Source organism: Meles meles, chromosome 7 (genome assembly GCF_922984935.1).
Source record: "Meles meles chromosome 7, mMelMel3.1 paternal haplotype, whole genome shotgun sequence".
NCBI classification, from domain to species: Eukaryota; Metazoa; Chordata; class Mammalia; order Carnivora; family Mustelidae; genus Meles; species Meles meles.
In genome coordinates this window covers 21988683-22010401 of record NC_060072.1, presented here as the reverse complement: position 1 = coordinate 22010401, position 21719 = coordinate 21988683, and the positions used below count along the sequence as shown (strand labels likewise).

Sequence of the window (21719 nt, the reverse complement as noted above, 5' to 3'; positions counted from 1 at the left end):
TTTCAGAGAGGACATACTTAAATGTCCCATTTTGTTCACCCTGAAACAGATGTAGAGAGATTAAGTGATTTTCCTAAATAGCTCAATTCAGAATGTCAATACCAGACATTTCTAGTTCTCAGAATACTGTGGTGACCTATTGTACTTCAAAACTCAATTCACTTGCACAGTTTTTTTTGAGGGAGAATATGTGACATGTTAGAATGAAATGCTAAGAGAGAGTGTGGTCCATTCTTTGAAGAAATTCAAGAAAAGGTAAGAAACTTAATTTAGTCCTCCTTAGAGACAAAGGATGATATTTCATAAACTTGAAAAGACACTTACTTTCTGACTAATTCTATAAAATGAAGGACTTTGTCTTTAAGTATAGCTTAAATTGGTGATACATGACCTCAACATATTTTTTCTTTAATGTCTCTCTGAAAACTGTAAAAGGGAAATGTTAAGTAATTTGGGTTTATTATAAGGCACTTGGAGAAGAGCCAGGACTATTCTTTTTCATAATTTTTTTTTTTTTTTTTTTTTTGAGAGAGAGCGAGCATGAGCAGTGGGTGAGAGGCAGAGAGAGAACATTAAGCAGGCTCCATGCCCAGGGCCAAGCACAGCATTGAGCACAATCTCACAACCCTAAAATCATGACCTGAACAAAATCAAGTGTTGGATGTTTAAACAACTAGGTACCCCAAGCCAGCACATTAAGGTTAAGATTATAAGGAGTTTATGAAAGCATAAGTTACTTTAAAGATGGGAGATGAGCTAACAAAGAATTTAGCAACTAGCAGACTGATACAGGGCTGCAGAAATATGAAGATTTTTCTCAATTTGTCTGCTACAGTGCTTGATAGGACATAATGTGAACATTCTCTTGTACCTCATAGCTAGTTATTACTTCTGCTTGACATCAATTTCTATGGAAACAATAGATTCCTCCACATGTGTGGAATTGTATTTGTTTTTACACTAGCTATGAAATTATCATGTATTACCCCTAGAATCCTACCCTTCCACTTGTAACTGTCTATGTCTGTTAGTTGTTGTTGCTGTTTCTGTTTTTTGTTTTGTTTTGTTTTTGTTTTTGTTTTGCCTCTGAAAGACTTAAAAAACTGAAAATGCTTCCCCCAAACTTCCCATGCTCCAAAGTCTTATCTAAAGAACAACAAGAAGAACAAGTCTTACTTCTTCCCATTCAGAAGTGAAGGATGGTGTTCTTTCAGAATTCCCTTTAGAACTATGATCAGCAGTTGAAGATTCACTCCAGTTAACTTTTGATGTTTTCTCATTTGAAGGGTATGCAATGAGATCAGAATCTGATTTAGAGACGGTTTTTGACAAATGCATGTCAATCAGGGCTTTTGGCAATGACCTTATTCTCCCCAAGGTACAGGCTCTCTCCACAAATCCTCCTGTGTTCATAATCCACTGGTCCCCATTTCGGGATCCACTCCTAGTGGTTCTTGTGCCAACAATGGTATGGTTTTCAAGTTGGTTGCTTTTTTTGTGAAAAATTGTTCGACTCACCACTTTGGGTTTAATTTTCTTTACCAAAGTTTCTGAATTACTTGCTATTGGAGACTTCTTGAAAGGCAAAGGACTATTTGCCAAACTAACTTCATCTTGTCCTTCTTCACGCTCATCTCTTTTCCCATAGAGATGAAATGGGTTTTCAGGGCACTCACAGGCTGGAGAGGATCCATGGAGAAGGCCTTCAAATTGCCCAGGATCATATTCTTTTGGAGGATCACTATCTTCCTGTTGAGAAGGGTCATCTGCAAAAGAGAGGAAAGACATCAGGATGGTTGATTATAAGCACTCCAAAAGCCCTGTTATGACAGCAGTGCCTTTTCAAACTTGTGCAATACCTAGACATTTTATTTGTTGGTATAATGATATCTTCACTTTATGAAACACTCATGATCCTACAGTACCATGTATAAAATGAATATGTGTGTGTGTATGAACTGGATCTTCCTGACATACCTTACAGTACATTTCAAAGATATGAACTGAGTATTAATTGAGTAATTGTATATTGTTCTTCCTTATCCTCAGATATATTTTATATTGAATAACAAAACTGGGTTTTCTTAAAGTGAAATACTCATGTCCAAACCCTCACAATAAATGAATCATTGTGTAGTAGGACACTGGACAGGTAAATCAAGATTATACATAGTAACATCCTTTTGCCCTTCTCCCAGCAAATAAATTAAGAAACAAAATCTTTGAAAGAAGTATAATTAGTAGTAATTTAAAGTTTAAATTAAGAAGTAATTTAAAAATAGTGACTCTGAAAAACAACCTGAGGGTTTTGAAGGGGCGGTGGTGGGAGGTTGGGGGAACCAAGTGGTGGGTAATAGGGAGGGCACGTATTGCATGGAGCACTGGGTGTTGTGCAAAAACAATGAATACTGTTACGCTGAAAAAATAAATAAATTAAAAAAAAAGTGATAATATTACTTTAATATAAAATATAAAATAAAGAATAATTCTCTAAGTTCTGTAATTCAGACAAAAACGATTTGTTCAGGCTTAATGTAGGCAAACAATGCAACCCATAATATCACTAAAAAGTGAGATTCTTTTATAAGAAACTGATGTTGAGCTATTAACACAAGGCTCTCTTTTTCTTTCTTCTCTGAAATAGCATTAGTTATTTTTTAATTTCTTCAGATCTTTGAAAGAGTAATGCAGAGGGGTGCCTGGGTGGCTCAGTGGGGTAAGCCTCTGCCTTTGGCTTAGGTCATGGTCTCAGGGTCCTGGGATTGAGCCCCGCTTCAGGCTCTCTGCTCAGTAGGGAGCCTGCTTCTCCCTCTCCTTCTGCCTGACTCTGCCTACTCGTGATCCCTCTTTCTGTTAAATAAATAAATAAAATCCTTAAAAAAAGAGAATAATTCAGAAAAGAAAAAAAAGTTATTGCTTTGTAATTTTTTTCTAAGATAAAACGTAAATGTTCTCTGAAACTTAAAATATACCATGCTTTTGTATGATCTAATTTATATCTTAAAGATACACTGTGTAAAACCCTGGCCAAAGAACTTAGCAAAGGATGTCAGTATACTTTTTTGATTGGTCATTTAGTTCATATAGCTGAAGATTTGCCACAATCAGAAGTTAAATTATGGGATAAACTCATAACCTAATCTTGTGAAAGAGTAAAAAATAGCCAATGTGGTGGATAATTACAAATCCAAAGCTGACTTGCTGACTTGCACTTTAAGTACATTGGTTATTATTATAAATTCCAAACACCAAAGTTTTCATAAATTAACAAGTAACATTTAACAGGTATGTACTGTTTTATAGGCACCGGATTAGGGGTCATATTTACCAGATCTCATTTGATCTGCATAACAATCCTGTGAAATGATTAATAATAATTATGATTATCTGATAGAGATATAGCTAAAATATTGGATTCACATATTTAAACAAATTGGCAACCATAATAAATCTCAATAGATACTTGCCCAGAGGATGCTACAGACAAACCAATGCTCCTTATTACTCTTTGGTCACAAGTCCCTGCACTGTTCTCTCCCACATTGATGATTGAGGCAGGTTTGTTCCTGACCTTGCATATCCCCATACCTAACCCTGGTTCCTGTTTGACTTTCCAAGCAGATGTCCCCCTGCTCTGACCTTGTCACAATGATATCCTGAGAGGGAAGAGAGAAGAGTGCTAGGAAGAGAGGTCCAAAAGACAACACTGCGCCCACCTACTATAATAATCTCTCTGTCTTTTCACAAAACCTGCATCCCTTTCCATTGTAGCAACACTATGTCCTTGATAATAACTACTTTTGTCCTTCCTTCAAGACAGAGACCCTTCCTGGGGTAGAATAGTGAGTGCAGAGTGAGTGAACACAGCTCTGAATTCTCACTAAAGTTAGGGTTTATGGCCTTTTATATCCATTTTTTGAAAGTAAAAACAAACATTTAAACAACTTAAGTTACTGAAAATTTCCTAGCTAGTTAGAGATTAAGCTGAGATTCAAACTAAGATCTATCAGATTCCCATATCCACTAGCCTGGAAAATATATTACTATTTAGATAGAAGAACAGTCTAGGGTTCAAAGGCAAGAAGTAGACTCTGTGGGAGGGCATGTGTTTCTCCTATTTATGACTATTCTTGGAATTTGGGATAAGTGAACTAAAAAAGTTTTTTTTTTCCACTTCCATGGAAGCAAGATTATACCAAAAGGAAATATACCTGGCATTCTGTTCCAATGAATTTTCTCTTTTTCTTTCCTACGCTACTTGGACCAATAGTGCTTTACAACATAATAGGTTGATATGGATGACAGTAATGGGTAAGTAATATAAAAGTAAGGAGGAATTCAGAAATAAGGACGTTTAGAATTTTATTTTGAAAGTTACTAAAGAAGGCCAAAGGGTTTGGTTATGAAAAGAAAATTGAAAATAGTCAGCCTATTGTGGGAAAAAGATTCTGTAAATCTCAGTCAAGAGGTTTTTGACCATAATCATGATAAATGAGAGTTTAAAGGACATAATTTTATTTAAAGTTTTCTGTGAATATTATTATTAGGTTATTATCCCCTCTGTGGTTTCACCAAAATGACTATAATCACAATCTCAAAATGCTTTATATTGTCCAAGTCCTCTAGTGATAAGCAATCACTTCCCTAAGTAAAAGAAAATTTAAGTATTAGCATATAAACTTTGTCTTTTGAATAATAGCTCTTAGCATCATGATACATGATAACATTTTTATTAAGAGTTATCAAAAGGCAACTACTTACTTGCTTGTTTCAGTGGCCAAGCTCTAAAGATTACTCATATCAAAGAGAATGACAAGTTGATATAAAAGCTCCCAAAATTCTTATTTGGTGGATTGATGGCAGCAATGGCCCCACTATGCAACAGCTCCCTGTAGCCATACCTTACTCTGTACCCATTCCTCCCACATGATTCTGGGGATGGCTGTGACTCTGGGAATGAACAGCCAACATAATAGAAGCAGAGACTTGAAAAGCACTTGTACACTGGGGGCTTGCAAACTTGCTGACAGGTGAACAAGACCAGATTTGTCTGAAAGATGATGAACTATATTACGCTGCTGTTTGAAATTGTAGGTTTTACTGTTTTTCAAGTATAATGAGGCTAACAGATCAGGAGACAATTGCCATTGAAAAGATAAACTGTTATAGATTCCAAGAGAAGGGAGGATGTCATGCCCTGGGCTGGGGGAAATGGGGGAAACACGGGGGTTAGTTAGGAGGCAGAATGAGTAAGGGATGAGGTGGGCGGGAGCCTTTATTGTGATTTCTCTGTGAAGGAGAGGAAGAAACAGGGTAATCAGGTTTAGGATTGGCTAGAATCATTTCAGCAGCTTCTAGAGCTTAGATAGGGACTATCCCTAATTGTTTGGTACCTGGCCCTGGTGCGATTAGGCCTGGTGAGAGGTGGCCCTGAGTGTGGTTGGGATATGGTTCTAGATTGGTTGGTTTGCATATGAAAGGCATGTTTACTATCTCTAAGATTCAGTTAGCCCTGGGAGGGGCAGTTCCTCCAGGGTCAAAAAGGTCCCAAGATGTTAAAGAATCAAAAACAAAAAAAACAAAACAAAACAAACCTGAAGCAAGAAGATGTGGTTTATACATCAGCCATCTCTGTCACCTTAGACAACCGTCAACTTTCTTACGTTTGAGTGAGGTCATCCATGACCTATCAATCCCAGGCCAATATGCCAACTGACCACCCATGATGAGAAAACCTAGCCAAGATTAGCTGAGGCTGGCCTAGACCAGAAGAAAATACTCCCCAGAATCATGAGCTGTATAAATGGCTGTTAATTTAAATTATTGAGTTTTGGAGTGGTTGATATACCATGATTCAGACTGTGTCCCAGTTTTCAAAGAAGAATTAATATACTGTTCAAAATATATTCTCGGGGTGCCTGGGTGGCTCAGTGGGTTAAAGCCTCTGCCTTTGGCTCAGGTCGTGATCCCAGGGTCCTGGGATAGAGTCCCACGTTGGGCTCTTTGCTCAGCAGGGAGCCTGCTTCCTCCTCTCTCTGTCTCTGCCTGCCTCTCTGCCTACTTGTGATCTCTGTCTGTCAAATAAATAAATAAAATCTTAAAAAAACCCACAAAAAACAAAAAAATATATATTCTGGCAATGTTTATGTTTTCACTTCTGCAAACAAAGATAGTAATAGTATACACCTATAAGTGTTGTGAAGACTTAATAAAATAATAGAAGTAAAGCAGTTAGAACAATGCCAATGGCATAGAAGACATTAAATATTATTTCTTCTATTACAATTTTTAATCTAAAGGGTTTCATTTTTACAAATAAATATAGTAGTGATTGTATTAGATACTCAATAAACATTGTTATTTTGACATAGTAAATATAATAGTTTACTCCTTTGTTTCTGCTTATATGTTTTGAAAATGTACTTTGGGAAGAATTTTTGCACTTTCTTACTATTTTTTTACTGTAACTAGGTAAAGTATATAGATTAAACTGTTTTCATAACTTGTCTCATTTAATTTCACACTTCTCTTTTGATAAGTGGATATTTCATGCTAAGGTACAGAACTAAGTATGTGTGAATTCCAATCTGATAGTTACTCAAAGCATCATTAGCATTTCAAAGAAATGTCAGAGAAAGATCTAATAAGTAAGCATTTCAATCTCTTTTTACCCATCTTTGCCCCATCTTTAGCATATAAATACCTGAATAACAACAAAACCTCAAATTTCATGTCAAGATAAAAACAAATTATGGAAAATGAGTGATTTTATTCTTGTAGAATAAATCATAACTTTTGTCTACTGGGTCATTTTATTTCTCTTTAGAAAATAAAAAATTTCTCCATTTCCAGGGATTGGAGTGCTGATATTGATATTAATAGAAATCCTGTGGTGTTGGTTGTTATTTTTACTCTCTCATTTGTGATTTTATTTATTTGGGTCTTTCCTCTTTTCTTATTGATAAGTCAGGCCAGAGATTTATCTATTTTGTTAATTTTTTCAAAGAACCAGCTCCTGGACCCTTGTGTTTTCATTTTTATTTGTTTCCATGTATTTTTTATTTCTTCTTTGACTTCCTGGTTGACCCATTCATTGTTTAGTTGCAATAAGAACCTCTATATATTTGTAGTCTTTACAAATTTTTTCTTGTGGTTGACTTCCAGTTTCATAGCATTGTGGTCAGAAAAGATGCATGATATGACTTTGATCTTTTTCTATTTGTTGAGGCCTGTTTTGTGACCTTATATGTGATCTACTCTGGAGAATGATCCATGTGTACTTGAAAAGAATGTGTATTCTTCTGTTTTAGGATTGAATGTTCTAAGTATATGTATTAAGTCCATCTGGTCTAATGTGTCATTCATGATAAAGAAACGCAAAGCTAGAGGCATCACAATTCTAGACTTTAAGTTATATTACAAAGTTGTAGTGATCAAAACAGTATGGTATTGGCACAAAAATAGACACATAGATCAATAGAACAAAATAGAAAACCCAGAAATGAACCCATAACTACGGTTAATTAATCTTCAACAAAGCAATAAAGAATATACAGTAGGAAACAGTCTCTTCAACAAATGATATTAGGAAAACTGGACAAAAACTTGCAAAAGAATGAAATTGGACCACTTTCTTATATAATACCTAAAATATATTCACAATAGATGAAAGACCTACATGTGAGACCTGAAACCACAAAAATCTTAGAGAAGAACACAGGCAGTAATCTCTTTGACATTGGCCATAATAACTTCTTTCCAGATATGTCTCCTGAAGCAAGGGAAACATAAGCAAAAATAGACTATTGGGACTAAATTCAAATAAATCAAAATAAAAAACACAGTAAAGACAACAATCAACAAAACTAAAAGGCAACCTACAAAATGGGAGAAAATATTTGCAAATGATATATCCAATAAAAGTTTAGTATCCAAGATATATCAAGAACTTATAAAACTCAGTACCCCCAAAATGAATAATCTAACTAAAAAATGGGCAGAAGACATGAATAGATAACTTTCTAAAGAAGACATACAGAGGGTCAACAGACACATAAAAAGATGCTCAATATAATGATCATCAGGGAAATACAAATCAAAACTATAATGAGATATTACCTCACACCTGTCAAAATGGCTAAAATCAACAGCACAAGAAACAATACGTGTTGGTGAGGATGTGGAGAAAACTGTTGGAGGGAATACAAACTGGTGTAGGCACTGTGGAAAATAGTATGGAGGTTCCTTAAAAAGTTAAAAATAGAACTACTCTATGATAGGTGTTTACCCAAAGAATACAAAAGTACTAATTTAAAAGGATACATGTATCCCAATGTTTATGGAAGATTATCTACAATAGCCAAATTATGGAAATACCCCAAGTGTCCCTTGACTGATGAACGGATGAAGAAGATGTGGATGTTATGGAGTGGAATATCATTCAGCCATAAATAGAATCTTATTGGAATGGAATAGAATGGAATGAAATATTGGAATATTATTCAGCCATAAAAAAGAATGAAATCTTGCCATTTGCAATGACATACATAGAGCTAGAGAGTATTACACTAAGTGGAATAAGTCAGTCAGAGAAAGACAAATACCATATGATTTCATTCATGTGGAATTTAAGAAACAGAACAAATGAGCAAGGGATGAAAAAGAAGATAGAGAGACAAACCAGGAAACAGACTCTTTACTATTGAGAACAGCTTGATGGTTATCAGACAGAAAGATGGGGGGTTGGGTTAACTAGGTGATGGGGATTAAGGATGAGCACTGGGTGTTGTATGGAAGTGTTGAATCACTATATTGTATACCTGAAGCTAGTATTATATTGTATGCTAACTAACCGGAATCTAAATAAAAAACATAATAATTGGGGGCACCTGGGTGGCTTAGTTGGTTAAATGTTTGACTCTTGTCAATCTCAGGTCACAATCTCAGGGTTCTGAGATTGAGTCTCTTGTCAGGCTCTGTGCTTATTGGGGATTCTGCTTGAGATTTTCTCTCTCCTCCCCCCTCTAACCTTCTCCTGCTTTCTCTCTCCCTCAAATAAATAAATAAACAGATAAAAAATATATAATAATGAAAGAATAAAATGAGCAATGATTACAACAAATAAACAAAACACCAGCTATGGTGATAACTTCAATAAAGCAGGTATCAAGAAATCCCTGTGGACCTGGAAAATGGATGGGCAAAACCAAATCAGGTGATAGCAACAAGATCCAGAACTGGATCTGCAGCTATGTAGCTGCAGTGGTGAAAAGAAAATGAAATTGGATGGACCCTGCAAGCCATGAAATTGCCATTAGATTCTGATTAACCAAAGGAAACGGCCCAGTACTAAGCAGGATGCCAAGCAATAGAATCTGAGAACAACTAGCAGAATTTTAAAAACTCCTGCAAAAAGACAATAGGAAGCAGCTTAAGCCCTTGAGAATCTCAGGTATATCCAATAAAGACATGCTTTTAGTAGGGCTAGAGACAGTCTGAAGAAAAATTTTCAGGATCAGAACCTAAATTGAACAGGGCAAAAGTATCAGAGACCTCAAGGAGAAAAACATTTTATATAATGGGCAAGTGGGAGTGGCATGGGAGGCAGTGGTCCAGAGAAGGGAGACCTTGGACATAGTAGTAGCAAAATGCAATGTTAAACTTTGAGACTACTACTATGGAAAGCAAAGTGAATGGAGTTCTGGAGAACACCAAAGTAATGATAAGTCTTTCTGAATCAAGCAGAGAAACTCCCCTATTTCTCAATACTTCATGGTAACAACAAAGGAGAAAGTCCTTGAGCAGTGAAATGGGTAAAATTATTCTCATATGGTATGGCTCATGCCTATTCTCATATAGCAACCTCTTCTGAATGAAAAATCCAGGACATCTCTTTTCATTAAACACGGTAAATAAAAAAGGATTTTAATAGAACTCCATTTAAAGACATTATAAGAAAAAGAAATGAAAATGAATGTTGAAGAGTCAATAAAAACAAATAAAAAATGTGGCCCCAAGGAGTTTGAAAACTGCAACCCTAAAATTAAAAAGTATTTTTAATAAATTAAAATCATCTAAGATCTGAAGGAAAAACCTATATGATGAGTAGAGGCTCAGATATGACATGTCTGGTCATTTCCTTTTCCCTTTCCCATTCACTCCATACAATTCAGTCCTAAAGTCATTAGATGAGGAAAAGTGAGATGGCATCCCTACCTTCAGTGGAGAATGGAGATTTGCAGTGACCCAGAGTTGAGAATCAGGGCTCAAGAAGGGTAATGGTTGTGTCCATGTTTGGGGCAATCCAGAATGGCATGTTGGGGTCCATACAGGGTTAGGAGGGTGTCCACATGTGGAGTAGCCCAGTATGGAGTGTCAGGGTCCAAGTGGGGGTAGGAAAGAACCTATGGAGGGGGAATGGCCTGGCAGAAGGAATCAGCAAAGCAAGGAGGATATCCCTGCAGAGAGGTGGTCTAGGGTTGTCAAAACCCTGAAACAGGACAAGGAAAATGTCCCCGTCCAGAAGAGAAAAGTGTTCATGCATGGAGTAGCCTGGCATGGGATGTCAAAGCCCAATCAGAGAAAGGAGCATGTACAGCAATGGCCTGCTGTAAGGTGCAGCCCCAGGAGGATGAGCAGGGTGTTTACACAGAGAGATAAACTGGCATGGAGAATCAAATTTCAGTCAAGGGGAGAAAGCTCTCTGAGTGGTGAGGATGCGATCTGGGAGATTTGTTATTTACAAGGGAGTTAATGAAATAAGCAACTACATGGATAATGGGAGCCACATTTCTTACCAAACTGTTTAAGGGAGAATTTTTAAATATGAAGAGGAAGAAAACTAGAGTGAACCTGTGATATTGGATTGGAATTGGAGATACCAATGTTTTCAAGATATATAAATAAAGAGAGATGTAAATATGTATTTGTGTGTGTATGTATTTATACATATAGATTACCTACCTCCATCAACTAAGAAGGTGTGGGAAATTGAAATCCCAGTAGCAGTAAGTAAAGCCTACATTTTTGCTTCTAAATATATTTTCCACTCAAATCAACAATGGTCCATTGAGAAATTACTATATCATGGCCAATGAAGGGAAGGTGTAAGATGAGCCTGGAACCTTGTGCCAGAAAGCAAAGAAATACTCTGATGAGGCATATTAGGAGGACAGAGAAGCAAGATTGGCTGGGCTCCAAACGTTTAGACTGAGGACAATTTTAGGAACAAAATAAGTTATGACAGTTAATGGTTTATAATCTATCAGATAAAATAGGAACACATGAGCCCTTAAAAATATATGTTTTGAAGGGTCAGGGGTGGGAGGTTGGGGGAACAGGTGGTGGGTAATGGGGAGGGCACGTTTTGCATGGAGCACTGGGTGTTGTGCAAAAAGAATGAATACTGTTACACTGAAAAAATAAATAAAATGAAAAAAAAAAAGAAAAAAGATATAACCAAAGGTTCTGGAAAAAAAATATATAAATAAATGAATGATTTAAAAGTTTGATTAGGAATGAGAAATTTAAATAATTTCAAATGACCTCCCCATAAAATACTTAATTACAAAGTGAAAAGAGTAACTCTGCAGTGAAGAATTTTGCAAAGCGCTATCCTAATCAAATGATCAAGGGGAATATCACCAATAATAGAGCAAACAAAAATCTTGGCCCACCTGATAGGATTCAATGAGAAAAACATAGAATCACTTCTGAATTTTCCTGCCAAAGATGCATAATCTAAATCTAGTCAGGCAGAAATATCAGATAAAACCCAATTTTTGAGACTAAAGATACATGACAACTAAATGCAACGTGGAATCCTCAGCTAGATTCCTTTCTCACAGAAATTATTACTGGGGAAAGTAGGAAAACCTGAATGAGGTCTGAAGAATAGATGGTAGCAATGTATTGATGATAATTTTCTGATTTTGTTCCATTGTGGTTGTGGAAGAATGTACGTTCTAGCATGTTGTAGGAAATGCCATGCTAAAGTAGTATTTCTCTAAGTGTTGTCCAGGGATGCTTGGAGTCCCAAGGATCTTCTCAGGGGTTCCATGAGATCAAAACAATTTTCAGACTAATACTAAGACATTTGTTTGCCCTTTTCACTCTCATTATCTCATGAGTGTGCAGTGGAGTTGTTCAGAGGTTACATGATGTATCTTTCCACAGTGGAAATGGGTGATGACTCTTCAGGTCCTGCTGTAGGGACTGGCACACTATCACTTCTCACATCTACTGACAGAATAAAGTCATGTGTCTGAACGTAAAGTAAATGGAGTGGGAATATAAATGCCATGTACTGTACTGCACTACAGTGTAACAGGAAGAAAAGGGAGTGAAGAATTGAGAGCAGTAATCACATCTACCACAGAATAACTCTAATGTTTCCCTTTTAAAAATGATGCTTTCTCTAATTTTTGGATACATATCATTTATTAAGTTAAATACTTTCTTTCATTTTCCAACTTTGCTGAGAATTTTAATTATAAGTGAATATTGAGTTTCTGTCAAATGATTTTCTTCACCTATTGAGTTGATTATGTAGTTTTTCTCCTTTAATCCGTTAGTGTAAAGAACACATTTTCTTATGTTAAACACACTGGATATTAATGGGATGAACTGGCCAAAATGAATTTTCCTTTTAATGTCCCACTAAATTTGGTTTACTAGTACTTTGTTTAGGACTTTTGCATCTACGTTCATGAATGAAACAGGCCTGTAATCTTTCCTTTCTTATACTATCTGGTTTTGATATGAATCTTACTAGTGTCATATGAACTAGTTGGAGAAAATTTCCACTTTTTCAATTTTCTACAGTGGTTTGTATAAATTACAATCGTCTGTTTCTGTCTTTTAAAAAATTTTATTTTATTTTATTTTTTTATAAACATATAATGTATTATTAGCCCCAGGGGTACAGGTCTGTGAATCACCAGGTTTACACACTTCACAGCACTCACCATAGCACATACTCTCCCCAGTGTCCATAACCCCAACCACCCTCTCCTGATGCCCCCTCCCCCCAGCAACCCTCAGTTTTGTGAGATTAAGAGTCTCTTATGGTTTGTCTCCCTACTAAGTCCATCTTGTTTCATTTATTCTTTTCCTACACCCCAAACCCCCCACGTTGCATCTCCACTTCCTCATATCAGGGAGATTATATGATAGTTGTCTTTCTCCAATTGAATAGTCTGTTTCTTAAGAGCTATATTTAATTTACCTTTAAAATAATCTGGGCTCAGACAGAGGATCATAGGAGAAGGGAGGGAAAAATCAAACAGGATGAAACCAGAGAGGGAGACAAACCATAAAAGACTCTTAATCTCAGGAAACAAACTGAGGGTTGCTGGAGGGGAGGAGGTTCGGAGGGATGGGGAAGGTGAGTGATGGACATTGGGGAGGGTATGTGCTATGGAGAGTGCTGTGAATTGTGTGAAACTGATGCATCACAGACCTGAACCTTGTAACAAATAATACATTATATGTTAATAAAAAAAATAAAATGAAATAATCTAGGGGCGCCTGGGTGGCTCAGTGGGTTAAGCCGCTGCCTTCGGCTCAGGTCATGATCTCGGGGTCCTGGGATTGAGTCCCACATCGGGCTCTCTGCTCAGCGGGGAGCCTGCTTCCCTCTCTCTCTCTCTCTGCCTGCCTCTCTATCTACTTGTGATCTCTCTCTGTCAAATAAATAAAAAATAAAAATCTTAAAAAAAAATGAAATAATCTAGACTCAGCATGTTCTTTGTGGAAAGATTTTTTTAAATCTTTTTTTTTTTTTAAATTTATTTGTCAGAGAGAGAGAGAGAAAGCACAAAAGCAAGGGGAGCAGCAGGCAGAGGGAGAAACAGGCTCCCTGAGCAAGGAGCCCGATGAGGGATCCCCTCCCAGGTCCCTGGGATCATGACCTGAGCCAAAGGCAGACGCTTAACCAACTGAGCCACGCAGGTGTCCTATGTGGAAAGATTTTTAATTATTCAATTTCTTTAATAGCTGTAGGACTATTTGAGGTTTCTACATCTTTTTGAAGTATTGGCAGGTTATAATTATCTAGAATTTATCCATCTCTCAGTTTTAAAATTTGTTGGCACAAAGTTGTTCATAATTTTTTCTTATTATCTTTTTAATCTTTTTATGTAACTGTAGTTACAATTCTTCCTATTCCTAATACAGTTTGCTGGTACAGTCTCCCTTTCTTCTTTACTATTTTTACTAGAAATTATATCTACCTTTAAGTGTATAAAATATTCTGCTTCTGATTTTGTATAGTAGTTTTTATTACTTTTTCATTCATTTCTGTTCATTACCATTTCCCTTTTCCTACTTTCCTGGGTTTTTTTCTATCATTTCTTGTAAAATTTCTTTAATTTGTGTTTAGCTCATTAGTCTTCAGCATTTATTCCTTTCTAATATAAAGATTTAACATTTCTAAGTTCCACTTATGCTACTTTCACCGTGTTTGATATTTATATTTACATTTTTGTTTAAATATAAACATTTTAAAGTTAGAATTTGGTGTCTCATTTTTCATGAGTTATTTGGAAAGTGTGTATTTAAATTCACATTGTGATGGGGATATATATGGGAGTCTTTAAAATGTAGTACATATGGATCTGAGACTTTTTTTTTTTTTAAAGATTGTATTTATTTATTTGACAGAGAGAGAGATCACCAGTAGGCAGAGAGGCAGGCAGAGAGAGAGGGGGAAGCAGTCTCCCTGCTGAGCAGAGAGCCCGATGCGGTGCTCGATCCCAGGACCCTGAGATCATGACCTGAGCCGAAGGCAGCAGCTTAATCCACTGAGCCACCCAGGCACCCCAGGATCTGAGTCTTTGATGTGTATTAAAACTTGCATATAGCCAAGTTAAGATAGATTTTTATCAATGTTTCATAAGAATAGCATGTAATTGTTGAATACCAAGCTCTATGTATTTTCTGTATTTTCCTAGACTAAGTTTATAAATTGAGCTGTTAAAATATTCCATTAATTGAGTTATGTTGAAATCTCCCTGTTTTAGTGGACTTGTGGTTTTTCCTTCTACTTCTATTAAAAATATATATAGCATATGATGCATATCATATGCATAATTTTTAAGTATATATATTTAGAATTTTTGTATTTCTGTGGTGAAATGAACATTGTAATATTCCATAGTGACTTTTTTTTTAAGATTTTATTTATTTATTTGACAGAGAGAGAGAGCACAAGTAGGCAGAGAGGCAGGCAGAGAGAGGGGGGGAAGCAGGCTCCCTGCTGAGCAGAGAGCCTGATGTGTGGCTTGATCCCAGGACCCTGAGATCATGACCTGAGCTGAAGGCAGAGGCTTAACCCACTGAGCCACGCAGGCACCCATTCTGTAGTGACTTTTTATAACCTGGAAATACCTCTAGTGTTAAAGTCTACTTGGCTTGAAACTGATATAGTTACCAAATTTTCTTTGAGCTAATATTTCTCGGGTATAAGTTCTTTCATCTTTCCTTCTGTGTGTGGGGGTGTGTGCCCTTAGCTATAGATGTGTCTGTTTTAAAGAGCAAAAATCTGGATTTTGTTTTCCTAGCATCTAAACAACCTCTTCATTTTAACTGGTGAAATTAGCAAATTTATGTGGATTTTGGTGGATACATATTTAAATTTTGTTCTACTACTTTGTGTTTTGATATCCATTTATCTTTCATATTCTTTTTTCATCTTTAGTCCCTTTTTTGTTCTTTTTTTCTTATTACTATTTTTCTTATATCTTGGAATTTATGTAATTTATTTTTATTCTTTTGGTATACTTAAAATTTTACCATACATTTTTAATTTAACAAAGTCTGAAGTTTAACAGTAGCTTATCCACCCACTTCCTCAACAATTTTAAGATTTTAGATCACTTGAAACTTACTTGTTCTCTAATAAATGCTGTTGTCAGTGTTTTAATTCTGTTTGTTAACTTTTCCAAATCAGATATTATTATTTTATTCAGACTATTTTTATTTTAATTTGCATATATTTTTACTGTCTTATTTATTCACTATTACTTCCTCAAAACATCTTGAGATCATTTTCTTTCATGAAGTAATCTTTGAGATTTATCATTTGGAAAAGTCTCGGTAGTAAATGCTTTCAAGTTTTTCAACTAAATGACTTTATATTACACTTTCATTTATTAAAAATAAGGTTTTTAAAGTTCACAAATTTAGACTGATTATTATTTTCTATCATACTTTGAAGATATTATTGTACTCCTTTTAGCTTCTATCATTTCCTTGATAAGCTGGCTATCATTACACCTATGTTTTTTGTTGCAGGTGACCCATCATTTCTCCACTTGCTTTGAGAACCTCTTTTGTATTTTTCAATTTCATGATAATGTATCTTAGTGTGGATTTCCCTTTATTTGTCCTGTTTGAAATACACTGTGTGTCCAGGACCTATGATTTCATGTTTTAACCGTTGTGGGCAAAATTCAGCTATTATCCATCACAAAGCTTCCTATCCTATATACTCTTTTTATTTCATCCTGAATATATGATTAAGTGCATGTTACCCTTCTTATTCCATCTTTCATATCTTTTCGTGACTTCCTCATTTTTTGCCTCTTTGGCTCTCTGTGCTACACTTCGGGCAATTTCTTTTCCAAGTTACCAATTTTCTCTTCATCTCTGCCTAATCTGCTATTTTGAAATTCTGTTCATTTAGAATTTTTTTTAAAAGATTTTATTTATTTGACAGAGAGAGATCACAAGTAGGCAGAGAGCAGGCAGAGAGAGAGGGGGAAGCAGGCTCCCTGCTGAGCAGAGAGCCGATGCGGGGCTCGATCCCAGGACCCTGAAACCATGACCTGACCTGAAGGCAGAGGCTTTAACCCACTGAGCTACCCAGGTGCCCCTCATTTAGAATTTTTAAAAAGACTTAATTTATTTATTTGTCAAAGGGAGAGAGAGAGCATGAGCAGACAGAGGGGCAGAGAGAGAAGCAGGTTCCAAGCTCTTTGCTTAGCAAAAAAAGCTCTTTGCTTCTCTCTCTGGTCGCTATGGGACCCAATCCTAGGACCCTGGGATCATGACCTGAGCTGAAGGAAGATGCTTAACTGACTGAGCCACCCAGATGTCTCTCATTTAGAATTTAAAAAAAAAATTCAAGTGTTACATTTTTCATATTGAGAAATGCGATTTATTTTTCAAATTTGCCTGCTATTTACTGGTAATCCTTGTTTTTACTCATCTTCGTGTTTGGGCATTTAGTTCTTGAAACATATTATAAATTCTAAATTTATTATTGTTTTATTTCCTATTTTCAGTAACAATACCTATAGTCACTGGAGATTAGATATATATTTGCTTTTTTTGATAATACCTACTTACAGTGATTTGCTATTTAAGGTGAATAGAAGTAATTTATTATTACCTCATTACTTGATTTTAATCTATGAAAGCCTGTCATTTCCCTCCAGAGAGACATTATATTTGCCTTCAGTTTCCCTTGACTCAGCCTCCTAACTTTAACCACTGAACCAGGGCACAGAGTCTAAATAGCAGTGCTATTATTGACATATGCACTCAGAGAAACATTGGCTTTCTTGTCTTCTAATACGCATTTTAGAGAACAAAGCTTGTTAGAGCAGGCAACATCTAAAAGAATGTCCTGTTCAGAATGTATTTGTTCTGTTGCAGAAAGATAACTCAGAGCACTTAATCTGCCATAATAGTAAAATGTTTTTATTATAAAAGTGTATTCATAAAGATTTCAGTTAAAAAATCCAGTTAAGGGGCACCTGGGTGGCTTGGTTAAGCATCCAACTTTTGATTTCAGCTCAGGTAAGATTTCAGGGTTTTGAGATTGAATCCTGTATTGGGTTCCACACTCAGCACAGAGTCTCCTTAAGATTCTCTCCCTCTACCCTTTTCCCCCACCACTCCCATCCCACTTGTACATGCTCTCTCTCTCAAAAAATGAAATTAAATTAAAAATCCAGCTTATTGTGACTCTTTAGCTGATTTTACCCTACTAAATTAGGTAGAGTTAATAATAAATTGCTTTATCATGCATGTTAGTACTTTGTAATATATGACACACTATATAAATCAATAAATAATCCTGAGTATTATATAAATGAAGAAGCTTACTATAATTATAAACTCAAATAAAGCAAATCTTTTAAAAAATAAGATTCCCCTTAAGTGTGTATTTATAAAGAACACGAAAGAAATTCATGGAGTTTTGGTAATTTTTAAGCATTCTAATTACTCTATGATATTCAGAAAAATGATGATCATGCAAAAATAATCATAGGCTGCATTTTGTATTTAAATCCTAAATCACCTAAAGAGAACAAGGAGCTAAACTTCAGTAATGTTTGTGGTCAGCGTGGTTCCAAAAGCTTTTCAAGGGGTACTGGATCTTATCAGAAATATTTAAGAGGAATATTAACTATTTTTTGTTCATTTATAATGCAATTATATAAACCTTGTGGTAGTTTATTTATCTGCCTTGTGTTGTTAGTCATAGAGCTCACATGCTTTGGTTGATATGTTCATTTATATCCAAATGTTAAGACTGTCTTTTCAGGTTACATATATACTAGATACAAGTATGAATCAAACAAATAAAAATGATCCACAGAGACAACTATAAAGAGTTCATATTCTCTTAATTCCATAAGGTTAAAAATTGATTGAAGTTTCCAAAGGCATGTGAAATGAGTTTAAATAAATACAAATTCCATGCTTATTTCAAAAACTACAAAGACTAAGATTAAGATTCCATACTAGATAAGGGGAATCAACACTTAATGCCTCTTCTATGTTCACGGTCATTCTGTCTCATTAGATCAATCCTCACATAAATCTCTGAAGTAGGTATTATTATCATCTATTAACTGATAAAGAATAGCTAGTAAATATATGAGGCAGTATAGGATATAAATCTGGCTAGTCCAAAACCTGCCTCTTTCCATTCTAATACAAGGTTTTGTGATTATGGTTTACCCCAGAATTTCCTATGGCATGAGCACATGTCGTACTGAGACAGTATAGGGAAAGCAAGAGAGATTTAACTCCTATAAAACCACTGGTCGCAGGCAAGGGTTAAATCTTCTATACTCAGAGACCTACCTCCTTCTGAGAAAGAGAACAAATGAGAGACAACAGTCATCAGGGAATAGTGGTTGTCTGGGCAAAATTGGAAGTAACAAATTTAAAGCCTGCTTGCACAGGTATTTCTATTTTCCAGGAGCCCTAAAAGAATGTGGACCGTGAAAAAAGGCATCCTGTGACTGTCTGTGTCCACTAAAAAGTAATCACCATAAGATAATGAAGGACACTTCCCCACTCCCTGCCCCTCACCCTGTGGAAAAGTGCGTTATAGCCTTGCATGCTACCCCTTCTGGGACTGACCTTTCTTTCTTGTCAGCTCCCTTGTATACAAGCTATCTCTAATAAAGTCCACTTGTTTTCTTTCTCTTGAAATCGGCATTCATTTCTATAACACTGGGACGCAAGAACCTGGTTTGGGGGTCCGGTAATACTGTCTTAGTATTGTTGGAGTTGGAAACACACCCAGTGGTTCCCTCTTCAGGTATCAGCAGTGACCTTTGGGTACGTATTCTGATTGCAAAATTAGCCCAAAGATCATTGCTATGCTTAACTGCTATATGGCTTCGGATCCAGCATGCAATAAAATTCCCTCCTCTAAACAACTTAAGATCAGCAACTGCCTTTCTGAAAATGCATCCAGGTAAACTCTGTTCTTTCTTGGCCTCTTAGCCCCACACTCTGCCAAACTCAGTATTTAATGCAGAAGCCAGAGGCTGCTGGAGTTCTGGCAGCTCCTGGACCAGAACAGACCAGGCTGTTTGGCTCTGATTTCAAACATTTATAATCTTTTCTCTTGCTCCCTTTGCTCAATATAGGAGAGAGGCTATCAGCCAATTTCCCCACCGTTTATAGCAAATCCCAAGGCTCCCTCGTTTCCAGCTGCTAAGCTGCCTGGGCAGACTGTATTACTAAATTATTGTATCTTTTTGGTAGAGTGCCTGATCTGTCTTGGCATGCACTTTGCATTGAAAGAAGCTCCTGTTGCAAGCAAAGGAAGCTAGCTACATTCACCCTTCCCACACGCCTTTCCTCTGTTACCCTCAACCACTAACTTCTTTGTTTCCTGTGTATAAACCAAGTTCATAGGGGCAGTTTCTCATCTATCTCTGACCCCCTAGGGAGTTAGGGATTTCAAAGGGAGTTCTGTGCTAGGAGTAATTCCCATAGCCTAGAGCCAGATGAATAAATGGCTTATATGAATAACTACATTTGGAACCAAGAGGTTTTGTTTCTCTCTTACCAAAATGTATTTCTTTGTAATACTGAAGTCACTGTAACCATGTATTTTCCTAAACAGAAGAGACTGTATTGAGGGAAGAGAGGAAAGAACCTCTTTAGCCCAAGTCTATTGTTTTGAAGTGTGTAGGTCCTCGTTTTAACTTACTTTAAAAATGATTTCTGTTTTTAATACTCTCCCAACTGATTGTGAAAAGTGAAGCCATGAACTGCCCTGGAGAAATGAAACGAACAAGTAAAAAAGTAGCTCCATAACCTTTAAATTAGAAAAGCAATTTCATAATATAAAAAGGGTAGACATTATTTTTAATTGTTCTAAAATGAATAATACTCTGATTTGATTTTTAAAAGCCCTATCTTGAATTTGAACTCAAAGTCACCCAAACATCTTCAATAAAAGCTCTGGCATGTAATGCATCCATATGTATCCTGTGAGTTTCTATTCCTGCAAACAATGAGCATCCTAAATTTTTCTCACATGCATCCCAAGAGATGTCTCATTTCAAAAGAGCAGGAGAGTCATCAAAAGTGTAATCCTATTAACAAGACACACCACAGAAAATACACAGAAATGTTAAAGATAAATTATATCTAGCAAGTTATGTTTTAAATCAACACTGCTGTTGCTATGGCAAGAAATATTTCATGTAACATAAAAATCCTCTATAAGGGTTTGGTGCTATAGCCATGGCAACGATGGGATGATGACTGCAGTACTGCTTAACTCTGCTAATGTTCCCATCTGACTCAGACAGAACTAGATGTGCATTGAATGCATGTAAAATGGCCTAGAAAATCGATCATTTATTGCTATTTTTCATGTGATTCCACAACTGACTAAAGAAGACATTGAAAAAATAACAGAAAGTCTAAACAAAAGATCTCTGGTTTTTTTTTTGTTGTTTTTTTTTTAAGTTTCTTATGGTCATGGAGAGCTGGAGAGCTCCACTATAGGTTAAGTGTTGGTAAATGGCATATTCAATAGCAAAACATCTCACAGTTTTCAGGTTGGGGGCATCATGTAATTTTCCACAAGGAGGAAAAAAAGGAAATGTAATCAAATCACAATTTCTACCACTTAAACACAGAAAGGGAAATATTAACTTAAAGTAAGAAAATATGGAAAACAGTGTTCCAGCTCTGCAGAAAAGAAGGCAATTCTAATTTCTCTCCTCCTAGCCTCTTAATCCATTCCAAATAGGTTTTTGTTTCATATTTTTCCACTGAAAAGTCCCTTGTCAATGTCAGCCAAATCTCCACATTACTACAATGAACATTTATCCTCATCCTACTCGATCTATCAGCTATACAATTAATACAGATAATCACCCTTCCCATATGAAACAGTTTCATTTCCCTCTTAAGATGCCATACTCTTCTGGTTTTCATCCTGTCTCACAGGC

The 21719-nt window shown here is 36.0% G+C and overlaps 1 protein-coding gene across 12 annotated transcripts in view; it reads right to left on the bottom strand.

Moving 5' to 3' along the window:
- The window catches only part of ANKS1B (ankyrin repeat and sterile alpha motif domain containing 1B), a 1113728-nt gene that overhangs the window by 455388 nt on the left and 636621 nt on the right, over nt 1-21719 (bottom strand). For all 12 annotated transcript variants that reach the window (XM_046012089.1, XM_046012090.1, XM_046012088.1 and 9 more), the window contains exon 13: nt 1177-1766. In XM_046012089.1, the coding sequence (XP_045868045.1) occupies nt 1177-1766 (590 nt within the window). The remainder of the gene's footprint in view (nt 1-1176; nt 1767-21719) is intronic.